The 12,821-nt window shown below is 33.8% G+C and overlaps 1 protein-coding gene across 1 annotated transcript in view; it reads left to right on the top strand.

The window, feature by feature from the left end:
* The first annotated feature begins 244 nt into the window (after positions 1 to 244).
* Positions 245 to 12,821, top strand: part of LOC110099352 — a 109,220-nt gene continuing 96,643 nt past the window's right edge. The window contains exons 1-3 of the mRNA XM_028697938.1: positions 245 to 325; positions 2,923 to 3,026; positions 3,170 to 3,220. Coding sequence (XP_028553771.1) covers positions 251 to 325; positions 2,923 to 3,026; positions 3,170 to 3,220 — 230 coding nt within the window. The 5' untranslated portion in view covers positions 245 to 250. The remainder of the gene's footprint in view (positions 326 to 2,922; positions 3,027 to 3,169; positions 3,221 to 12,821) is intronic.

Here is a 12,821-nt window from a genome sequence, read left to right on the forward strand (position 1 = left end):
TTTGTACTAATGTTTTTCCATGTGAAAGGTGAAAAATGAAGTGCAAGGTTTTTTTCTTTAAAAAGCATAAACCTTTGATTGCATAAAATTTATTTTTGTTCATAAAATAGTAATTATGTAGTAAAAATAAATCTTACTATATTAGGTCAGTATCAAGGGGTTACCATATTAATATTGCTCATATTTTTGCTTTTTTGTGATGTTTTATTGCAATTGTACTGACTTCTGAAAATCTTAGGTTGTTGGAAGTATGAACAAGGATTCTGTGTCTCTGATGCTGCTTACTCTGGGGAGAAGTCTCAGGGAGATGGGCTACGTACTTTCTGTGAGTGATTTTGGCTTGATTCTTATCTTTAAAATTTTTTGTTAGATTTTCTTATGTCAAAAAAGGCTTGTCACAGGCATTCCTATTTAGTTGTTTTCTTGAAGACATTGATGTAATATTCAACTCAATTGAAGTGTTCATATGGAATTGTTGTTCATATCTGTAACTATGTGATGCTCTTAATTTTGTTCTATCATAAGGAACTCTGTTTTTTTTTTTTTTTTTTTTTTTAGGAACTCTGTTTTTTTTTTTTTTGTATTTTCAAAATTATTAAGAGCAAATAAAATTCTGGCAAAAAATGTTTGCGTAACTTACACGTTTTTGGTTGAAAGCTGTTTGATGTTTCTTGTTGACTAATGATAAGTATATGTTTTTGATTCAGAAGATTTTTTTTATTCTTCATCAAATTGTAGTCTAGAAAATTTATGTTTGAACTATTTTGTCCTTTACATTTTGTAAATACAAGCTGCTAGCCAGAAGCATTGAGATAAATGGAAAATTTTTATAGACTTTATTTTGTCTTTAGCTTAAGAAAACTGTTATGCTTGTAAAATATTTAATATTCATTCATAAATTCTATTTATTTTATACTAGTGAGAAGATGCACAATTTGGAGCTTTTTGAAATATGCTTTTAAGTATATTTGGATAGAGTAGACCTCAATGTTACCTAGTGAAGAATAATTGATGTCTGAGATTGGATATCATGAAAAATTTAGCACCACTCTCAGAAATACTCTACTTGAACATATGTTTCATTGCAATCACCAATAAAAAATTACAACCAGCAAAAACAAAAATGCCAACACGACCACTAAACAAAAACGGAACCCAAAATGGCATCATCCTCGAGAATATTAAGAAATTCTTGTGGTAAGTACAAAGAATTCCCATTCCCGTGCGTCCGCAACTTATGTTTCTAATTTTTGTTTGTTTGTTGTTGTTTGTTAGTTTTGTGCTGAATTTTTCACAAGGTCTGGTTACTTTCTAGGTTGTATCCTTGTAGTACTTTGGTGATACAATATTCTAAAATAATGGTATTGTTATAACAGACTTGGTGATGATGGATGATTATGAAAATACTAAAAAGTATAGCAAAGATAGAAAAGCTGAATTCCGCATAAAGCTAATTTGGGAAGATTACCGAAGCATTTAGATATGCAAGCCTTTCTCTCGAACAAGAAGATTGTTTCTCCAAAGCAGTTTTTATGCCTCATTTAAAATTAAAGATTAAAATAGTAAAGTTGTCGAATAAGAATAACAAATTTAGAATAAAGTTTTATTTGAATTAAGAATTACTTATAACACTTAAAAGGTTTTTGTAAGCCTTCAACTACATTTTTTTGCATTAAAGCCGTCAACTACACTTTTTAATCATTTTCTTTTTCTTATCATTTGATCATTATTATTTTGAGCAGATATGGCCTTTATTTTTTATGTTTTGTTTTGCTACATGGTATGAAAAAGTTCATTGCTACTTCTACAATGAAGGAAATTGTTCCTCAACGATGGAATCCTTGATGTGCTTCCATTGGGTGGGTTGGAGGTGCATGTCATGGGTAGGGTTTTAGTTGTACATTTCCCTCAAAACTGAAAATTATGATTTGGTATATTTTGTAAAGAGCAATGTAAATGCACATTGAAGCCTTAAAGCTGGGTTAGTAGGTTAGTAGATTGGAGGTTTATGACATTTTGAAATCTTCAGGGCTTCCCTTTGAATTTTGTAACCTTTAATGAGCTGAAAGTTTGGCCTTTCAAACTTGAAAGAGTAATATTTTAGAAGAGATGGAAGAAAAGGTAGGGATTGACAAGGTTCTGTTATGGTATTTTTGGCATGAAAGCAACATTTGAACGGTGATAACTAATAGAGTTGTACTATGTTGGTATGGCATCAAAGGTTAGTCTTATAGTGTTATTGGAGCTTTGGTTTTTGGCTATTCAGTATCCAATATATCCATATGAATATTTGTGTTACACATGTGAGAGGAGTTTAAGAATAGTATTTCTTAGGATTTGGTTGGGATGGCTTTCTTACAGTTTTGCTTTTTTATAGTACTTTCACACTTCTATTTGGCTATCATTTTTTTTATTACTTATTAAAAAATTTTGTGATGGGAAGTTGTTTTTTACAATAAAATCTATTAGCACATGGTAGCTTTAAGAAAGTTACTGTCCATATATTTTTTTAAAAAGAAAATTTTATAGTACCCATAATGGTTTTAAAAAAAGTTGCTTTTTCCATAACAGTTCCAACAACTTTTACAAAAAACTACAACTATCCCAAATAAACTTTAATCTATTTGAGGTTTGCATGTGCAAATTGCTTGAGATAGCATCATTGAAGAAGAAGATTGTTGTTGTGTGAATGATAACACTGAGCTTTGTAGCAGTACCTTTTAAAGTATTGCTAGCAAGCAAAATGAAATTTTGTGGCAAATAAGAATAAACCGTTAGGGGTGATCATTTGCCAAATTTTTATTTTTTTATTTTTTTATTTTGTATTCACTATTCATTTGGTGATTTGTTTGCTTGAATATTCATGTAGATAGTACTTGGCATCATAACATTTTTGACTGCCTTGGATTTGTTATGGAACAGGTCTTTGCATTAGGAGATGGAGAAGCTCGCACATTATGGGAAAATATTGATTTCCATGTGTCAGTTTTGGGTTCTGATCATGCAATCTTGATTGACTGGACAAGGTACTCATTGATATATGCATTTTTTAGGGTTTTGTTTTTCATCTTTACGTTTTTAAATTTTTTTCTAGTTCTTTCCATGTTTCAGTCTTTTTTGGCATATGATTAACTCGATTTTCTTTTTGGTTATTTTGTCATTCACACAGCTTTGAAGGTGTCTTGTTTAGCTCCCTTGAAGCGAAAAGAGTTATCTCAAGGTGTGTATGCTAAATCGTAGATATTATATATCTATAACAACATGAGAAGAATAAACTCTTTGCATTATCTTGCAAATTTAGAATAGGGATTTAAAAGTATCGGTAGCATAAGACAAAAAAACTTCAGTTATTCACACAGTTCTTCTTTAACATTTTTTTTTCTTTTAATTTTTTTGATGTGGGGCAAAATTGTAAAATTTAATGTAAATTTTATTGCCTGGAGTTGAACTTTTCCAGTATCTTGGGAAGTCTTGGCGGCATTATTCTCTACAAATGATGGTATAACTTGGAGTACTTCAATTTTGCATACATGATTGCATTTTGATATACATAGTATGTCTTTGCATGTAAAGGCACACTAGCAAAGGGCAGAAATGATTAATGGTGGTGTAATTTTGAACAATTTTTATTGTAGACAGTGAAAGCTAGATTTTTAATTGGCTCTCCCCTGTTATGCCCCATAAATATAACTATCACGTAGCCAAATAAACTAAAACTTAATTTTAAATAAGCCCAATTATGCTAAAAATAAAGCCAATTATGTAGGCTTTTGCTACCAATTGACAAACGGCTATTTATAAAATTAAAAGTGGACTCCAAAAGTGAAACAATAAATTAAGCTCGAAAAATGTTTAAAACTTCTTTGCGGCAATTTTATTGATCATGTTGTTATTTTGGGAAGTTGTGCACTTTTCTAAAGCTTTGCAAAAGACCATTGAGCTCCTAGTGTTACAAAATTTAGAGAAACTTCGTTCCTGGTAAGACCAATGTTTAAAATTGCGTATTCGGCTATTGAGGCGTTTTTCATTCGTGAGGCGAGGCGTAAGCCTCAAGGCGTTTTGAGGCGTAAGTCTCAAAATCAAAAGATTGCATAAACATAAAATGATAAATTTGTTATATACTAATGAGTGAATAATATAAAACATAAAAAAGTATAAGATATGAAGTGAAATCAAAATATCTCAATAATAAGACAACATGAAATATAGTTCAACTCAAAATTCTATCTTTTCGAAATCCCAATATTCTTTTCATTAACATATAATTCTGATTTCCAAAAATAAATAGCAATGACATATGACATAATAACTCATAAGTCATTAGCATTGTCATCACTAAGGGGTTCTTCATTTGAATCATCATTATGGTGACTGCTCTCTCTTCTCTTCCTCCTCTCCTGTTGAATCCAATGTCGGGCATCTACTTCAAGATTTATGTAAGTTTTAATATATATAAAGTGAGGCATAAGCCTCATGCCAGTGAGGCGAGGCGGGCTTCAATGCGGGCATCAACTAAGTTGAGGCGTAAGCCTCATAAAAAAAACTCGAGGCGTTTTTTACTGGAATTGCGCAAAGGCGGGCCTCAAGGCGAGCCTCATATTGTGCAATTTTAAACCATGGGTAAGACAAATTTGTCTCTAAAGGCGTGATGATTATTTTGATTAATTTCTTATTTTCTTTTATCCAAATTTTCTTCTCTTTCTGATGCAAACACAAGTATAAGAAAATTGAAACAAAGAGAACAATGAATAAAACTAAAACCAGACTCTATTAAAATAGTAGTAATCAACTAAAATACTCAAAATCTAACAAGAAAACACAAAGAGATTTTTAAGAAAGAAATAAAAAAAAACAACGCTATCTTCAGACAACCGTCAGAGCGGGTTCCTCACATGCATCGAATTGTAGGTTAAATAAGATAAGCGCATAGAGCTAGCAAACCGATGGTTCACCACTGCAAGATTGTCCAATTCTTCCAACAGATGCTTCCAAGTCAACCAACAATCACTACCAAAGTTCAAGAAGAAGGATACAGATGGAGTGGCACTTGCAAAGAGACGAAAGAGGTTAGAAGCCAAGACAAAGGGTGGAAAGAGCTCGCAAGATTTTCGGAGGGGATGAGAAAGAAGAATGGAACAAGCTTGCAAGCTTTTCCAATAACCCGTAGGTCAATAGCAAATTTGCTCAAAATAATCAACTAACTTTCTTCACTAAAACATCTCATATTTACAGGCATGATAGGAGAATACCAACAACCACTTTAATTAATTTCCCCAAGAACCCAAGCATCAAGTTATAGTTTTTTTCCATATGCATTTCACGGAAAACAGCCCATCTCTGGAACCAAAGGAGCAGCCACGGGTACCAAAGAAACCTCACAGAATCGAGGCATCAAAAGCTACGGGAAAACTCCCAGCTCGGAAAACCATCAGCCATTATGGGAACCAAGGTGGCAATGCACGGAAACAGCAGCCACCCGTGGAATTCAAGGCACAGAATTCAGCCAGCATTAAAACAAGCCACGGTTTTCAAAGAGACAAGAAGAAAGGGGAAGGAGAAGGGACAAGTCCACTCCAAAATTGAATCCTACTTAATGAGCTTACCTTTAAAACATTAATGAGCTACAAAACTTCATCTCAAGCAACTAACAGAATGAGCTCAACTCCAACCATCATCATATGCCCCAAAACAGCCAACCCGTGAACCAGCAGCAGCCAAAGGACCAATCGAGCCAGCAAATCAAAGGTCTACCAAGCCCCATGCACAACCTACCATGTTCATTGGATGCTTTCCCATCATTAGATAGCTAAAAAAAGAAAAGAACATAAAACATACTATTGTTCAAATGAAAATAAAATTACAGAAATATTTGATAGCATCAATTCTCCCCTGGCAGAAAATTCTCGTCTCCTGATGAGAATGTATCAGCAACTCTTTCATAAAGTTCCAAAAATTTCTTTTTTAGATCAGCAACATCAATCCAGGTGCAATTAGTCAATGGTCGATTGCTCCATTTGACCAAGAACTTCTTGTGTTCTCTATGTCTTGTTTTAATGACTTTCATATCAACAACATCCTCAATTTGATCTTCAGACTTTGCCAAAGGAGCAGAGAGTGGCAAAGTTTTAATGTCTACAGAATCATCAGAATTTCCTTCATACAAAGATAGGTCAGAAACATTAAAAATAGGAGAAGTGCCAACAATAATTGGTAGATCTAGCAAGTAGGCATTAGTGCCTAATTTTCGAAGCACACGAAAAGGGCCAAATTTCTTTCTGCTTAACTTTTTAAAAGTACCAATAGGAAATCGTTGGCGACGAAAAGTAAGCCATAACTAAGTCACCCACATTGAAATTCACTTATTTTCAATGTTTATCAGCAGTAGACTTATATTAAGCAGTAACTTTTTTGAGTTTTTCAAGAACCTATTGTTCGACAGTTTTTATGTGATCAAATGTTTCAAAAGCTTCAGTACTAGTTTTTTTGGGTAAGGATAAAGAGTTTTTGTCCAAAATGTGATAATGGGTTGCCCATAAATAATTTCAAATGGAGTTTTGCCAGTGGAACGATTAACAAAATTATTGTAAGCAAACTCAGCCTGAGGCAACACTAAGTCCCATTGAGATGGTTTTTGTCCAGCAAGGCATCTTAACAAATTTCCTAAACTTCTATTAACAACTTCAGTTTGCCCATCAGTTTGAGGATGATAGGCACCACTAAATTGAAGAGTAGTTCCAAGTTTTGCCCACAGTGTTCTCCAAAAATAACTTAAAAATCTAGTGTCTCGATCAGAAGTAAAAGTACGAGGAATACCATGCAGACGAACAATTTCTTTAAAAAACAAATCAGCAATGTAAGAAGCATCAGAAGTTTTCTTACATGAAATAAAATGCGCCATTTTGCTAAATCGATCCACAACCACAAAAACAGAGTCAAATTTTCGAGAAGTAATCGGCAAACCCAAAATGAAATCCATAGAAATATCTTTCCAAGATTTGTTTGGAATAGGCAGAGGAGTATACAAACCAGAATTTTGTGCAGTTCCTTTAAAAGCCTGACATACCTTTCATTTTTTAACCAGTTTAGCAATGTCTTTTCTCATGTGAGGTCAGAAATATTTTTCTTCATCTAAAGCAATTGTTTTCCCTTGCCCAAAATGTCCTCCCAAACCTCCACTATGCAATTCTTTCATAAGTTGTTCTATTAAAGAACTCTTAGATATGCAAAGTCTAGTTCCCTTAAATAAAAAACCTTGATGTATAACAAACTGAGCAGAAAGATCAGTTCCAGAAGCAAAACAAGCATCCGAAATATTTTTAAAATCAGAATCACTTGCATAAGTAACTTTCAAAAAATCAAAAGTAGTAACAGTCGGAAAAACAATCATCAACAAGTGAGATCATCGACTTAAAACATCAGCAACCTTGTTTAAAATCCCAGTCTTATGTTTGATATGAAAAGAGTATTCTTGCAAAAAGGAAACCCATTTGGCATGTCTTTTGTTCAGATTTTTTTGTGAACCAAAAAATTGTAAAGCCTCGTGATCAGTATTCAAAATAAATTCTCGTTGAATCAAATAGCATCTCCAGAATTTCGAAGCTTGAACTATGACATAAATTTCAAGTCATATGTATCATGATCGAACATCATTTAACGTTTCACTAAAATATGCAATAGGCTTTCCTTCCTGACTCAAAACAACACCAATACCAACATGTGAAGCATCACAATCAACTTCAAATACCTTTTCAAAATTTGGCAGGCTAAGAATTGGAGTTTGACTCATTTTTAGTTTGATCAGTTGAAAAGTAATTTCAGCCTCAGAGGTCCATTTAAAAGTTCTTTTTTTTAAACAATCAGTGATAGAAGCGATAACAGTACTGAAGTTTTTAACGAATCGACGATAAAAATATGCTAACCCATGAAAACCTCTAACCTCACTGATATTTTTAGGAACAAGCCAGCTTCTTATTGCCTCAATTTTCACAGGATCTACTTGGATTTTCTTAGCAGACACAATGTAACCCAAGAATATCAAACTCGAAGTCATAAAGGAACACTTCTTCAAATTGATGTACAGTTTTTGCTCTCTCAGAATTTCCAGAATCTCTTTAACATGTAAAAGATGTGCAGATGGGTGAATGATGTAAATCAGAATATCATCAAAATATAAAACCACAAATTTTCCAATAAAAGATCGCATGACATGATTCATAGTTCACATAAAAGTACTCGGAGCATTAGACAAACCAAAAGGCATAACAAGCCATTCATATAAGCCCTCTTTGGTTTTAAAAATAATTTTCCATTCATCCCCAGGTCTAATTCTTATCTGATGATACCCACTTTTCAAATCAATCTTTGAAAAAACTTTAGCACCACTTAGCATATTAAGCATGTCGTCTAACCTAGGAATTGGAAACCGATATTTGATGGTTATTTTATTTATGGCTCAGCTATCTACACGCATTCTCTAAGTTCCATCTTTTTTGTGAGTAAGTAAAGTAGGCACAACACAAGGACTCAGACTTTCCTGGATTAAACCCTTTTCCAATAGTTCAGACACTTGTTTAGAAAGTTCTTGATGTTCATTTGGACTCATCCTGTAATATGAACGATTAGGCAATGTAGCTTCAGGAATTAAATCAATTTGATGTTGAATGTCTCTCATTGGAGGTAAACCAGCTGGTAATTCATCAAGTATTAAATCAGAAAATTCATCAAGCAATGGTTGTATTTCTTTAGAAATTTCAAAGGTTAAATCAGATTCTTTTCCAAGCAACAAATATATCACATCAGACATTGTTAATTCATTTGTATTCAGAAGCAATTCAGAGGTGGAAGACTTTGCAGGCTTTTTGTTCTTTGTTACCGGATCAGGAATGTTTCTTTGTGGAAAAAGTGTGAACTCTTTATTATCTTTAATTAAGGAATAAGTGTTCTTTTCTCCATTGTGGATAATTTTATGATCATACTGCCATAGACGAACTAAAAGGATATGACAAACTTTCAGAGGTACAACATCACAGACAATTTGATCTTTGTAAGTTCCTCCAATTGTTAAGTTCACAGTGCATTGTTTAGTTATAGGAACCTCACTCCCCTCTTTGAACCAAGATATTTTGTATGATTTAACAAGAGGTTTTGTCTTCAGTTTAAGCTTTTTTACCATATGTTGTGACACAAAGTTTTCTGAACTTCCACTATCAATCATTAAGGTACAAACTTTCCCTTCAACAGTGCAGGTAGTTCAAAAGATGTTTCTTCTAAGCCATTTATCTTCCTTTTCAATTTTAGCAGTTAAAATTCGTCGAATTACTAGCAACGGTTCTCCTTCATCACCCTCCAAATCAAAATTTTCTAATTCAGATTCATTTTCAGATTCTATTTCATTCTCTTCCTCTTCTTCTGTTTCTTTTTCATTTTCTATGAAATTAGTTCGTGGAGGATTATTCTTTCTGCAAGTAGCTGACAAGTGATCATATAGCCCACACTTGTAACAAGGTCCAATTAGTTTAGATTGTTCAGAAGGTTTAGTTCCTGCTACCCCTTTACCCTTTTCCTAATTTTGACTTTCAACAGCTTTAACTTTCACACCCGAAGTTCCCGCAGAAGTTTGAGATTGAAGTTTAGTCCCACTAGTTTGTCGTCGCTTATATGTTTCTGTTATTTTGTTGTTTCCCCGCAAATGTTATTTTTCAACTCTCAAGGCCATGCGATAAGCTTCATCTAATTTAATAACATGATGCAAGTTAAGTTGATCCTCAATTGTCCATTTTAATCCATTAAGATACCTTGTTATTGTTTTCTCTTCAGACTCATCCAAATCATTTCTAGCTTGCAATTTATAAAAGTTTTCAGTGTATTCTTCCACAGTTTGATTACCTTGATGCAAATTGTTAAACTCTTGAAAAATAGTTCTTGAATGATCAGAAGGCAGAAATTTTCCTTTCATCTTTTCTTTCATTCTATCCCAAGTTTGAATTTTTTATTTACCTCTCCTTAACCTGTTGTTTTGTAAGTTTTTCCACCAAGTTAATGCACGCCTTGTTAGCTTTAAACTTGCAAATTTGACTTTTCGATTATCAGGAATTTCTTTTCACTCAAAAAATTGATCCATTTTTTCTACCCATTAAATGAATTGTTCAGGTTGTAATTTTCCTTCAAAATTATGGACATCGATTTTAATTCCGTAATCCCAATTTCTTTGTCGCCTATTTTGATTTCTAGGCTCTTTCTCCTCACTTTCAGAAGATATTATACTAGGATTAACGTTATCTTGATTGACATTTAGATTAGCAATCGCTTCAGCTACCGTGTTAATTTGTTGTTTGTTTTGATTGAGAAATGTAGTTTTGAAAAATATTAATTTTCGTTGAGAATATTTATTTTTGAATTTTGAAATTGAACACGTCATGATGAACAATATATCGCCTCGAAAGACGATCATATCGTTCCCTAATGGGTTCAAATTTCAGAATTCTAATTTTATTCGGATTATCGTAGTCAAACTCAAATGGAGAATCACATTTGACCCCGGAGGATCAAAATGTAATTTAATCAATTGTTTGACTATTCTAATTTGGATAAAATGATCATTAATTTTATAATCAAAATCTGGATAATATAATGATATATCTCTCCAATGAAAGAGGATATCACTTATTATCAATCATTTGGATATAACGATAATGATCGCTATATTTATTTTTCCCAAAGAGAATTAATTAAAAGTTTTGAAAAATTAATTTTGAAAATCAATTCTGAATTTTTAAATCTTCTACGAGCGCAAGCCCTCGTAGTTAATTACATCATAGGAAATAGGAATTTCCTATGAATACTCTCGATTAAAATAGCGGTACAAAATTTTATTTAAGAATTTGAAGGCTCTATGTCAAAGGAGGTAAAAGTTTGGATTTTCATTGAGGCTTGAATTGAATTTAGATCTGGATTGACTTGGGATCAGGATTAACCTGGAATCTGGATGGATCCTTAATGACCTCATACAAAAATGAGGTCAACAAATGATCTGGGTGATCCTAAGGGTAGACAAATTCTATCCCTGGGGAGAAGAAGATCTGGGTGATCGTATAAAAAGGATGGATTCCTAACTACAGAGGCTTGAATTTGAAATTTGATACTAGGATAGTGCCATGAGGGGCGTACTCTACCATTAGTGGATCTAATCCTAAGGAGAGAAAGCACGATGACTCACATCTGTCCTTAAAGAAAAAGATAATTAAAGATTTTATGGGAAGGAAGCTTTGCTTCTCACGAAAGATCGGATCTGGATTGCTCGTATGTAAAGGAAACTTGTTTTACACAGAAGATCGGATTTGAAAGATCGTATATATAGGAGACTTATTCTATATAAGATTAGGATCTGGAATGATCATTAGTAAAATGATCAAGTTTGGATTGATCATATGTAAAGGAAACTTGCTTTACATAGGGGATCAGGTTCAAATGATCGTATATAGAGGAAACTTGCTCTAAATAAGATCAGATCTGGCATGACCACTGGTAGAGGGAACTTGCTCTACAAATGATTGGGTCTGGATTGATCATATGTAAAGGAAATTGGCTTTACATAAATGACCCAGTTTGAATGATCATATATATAGAGGAAACTTGCTCTCTATAGAGGATCGGGATTGAAATGATCATGGGTAGAGGAAACTTGCTCTACGGATGATCGGATCTCGATTGATCATATGTAAAGGAAACTTGCTTTACACAGGGGATCAAGTTTGAACGATCATATATAGAGGAAACTTGCTCTATATAAGATCGGGATTGATATTTGAATTTTAGGATGGTACCACGAATGGCATGCTCCACCAATAAGAGGCTTAAATTTAAAGCAAGAAGACATGATAGTTCACATGTTAGCTTCGAGAAAAGAAACACAATGTATAAAAAATTTAAAAAGATTTGAATGACATTGAGTGAACTTGATTGACAATTTAAAAAATTTATTGAGTGAAAATTCGAGCTACATCAAGCATATTATTTCTTAAGAAAACGCCCGTTTACAAGAAGCATTGGGTGATTTTCTTTACAATCCACTAGCTGATACGAGCCTCCTTCATAGGCTGTTTCCACTACGAAGGGTCCTTCCCAAGTTGGTTCAAACTTTCCACCGAGTTTTCGGTGCGCTAAGATAGGCCTCTGAAGAACTAAAACCAAGTCGCCTACTTGGAAGGTTCTAGGTCGCACTAACTTATCGTGAGCTTGAATCATTCGGGCCTTGTACAATTCTAGATTTTGCTGAGCTTGAAGACGACGTCCTTCAAGAGCTTCAAGTTCTTCTAAACGGAGTTGTGCATTCTGTTGAGCTGTGATTTGGCTATGGATTGCAATTCTGAGTGAAGGGATTTGAACTTCTAGAGGGTGTACGGCCTCAGATCCATACACTAGTGCAAAAGGTGTGGATTGGGTCGGGGTTCGATAAGTGGTCCTGTAGGCCCACAAAGCTTCCACTAACCTCTCATCCCACTGACGTTTTTTGTCATCGAGGGTCTTTTTGATGATTTGAACTAAAGTTTTATTGAAAGCCTCAGCCAATCCATTAGCCCGTGGGTAATAGATTGTTGAGTATCTCCAATCAATACCATGGCGATTTGCAAAATTATTGATCTTCGTAGACTTGAAAGCGGACCCATTATCGGATATGATTCTGCGTGGTACGCCGAATCTATATACGATATGTTCACGGAAGAATTTCATTACATGATGTGATGTTACATTTCTTAGTGGGACTGCTTCTGCCCACTTTGAAAATTAATCAGTCGCTGCTAAGATGAAGCGATGACCCTTTG

This window comes from Dendrobium catenatum, unplaced genomic scaffold, assembly GCF_001605985.2.
Source record: "Dendrobium catenatum unplaced genomic scaffold, ASM160598v2 fragScaff_scaffold_119, whole genome shotgun sequence".
Taxonomy (NCBI): Eukaryota; Viridiplantae; Streptophyta; class Magnoliopsida; order Asparagales; family Orchidaceae; genus Dendrobium; species Dendrobium catenatum.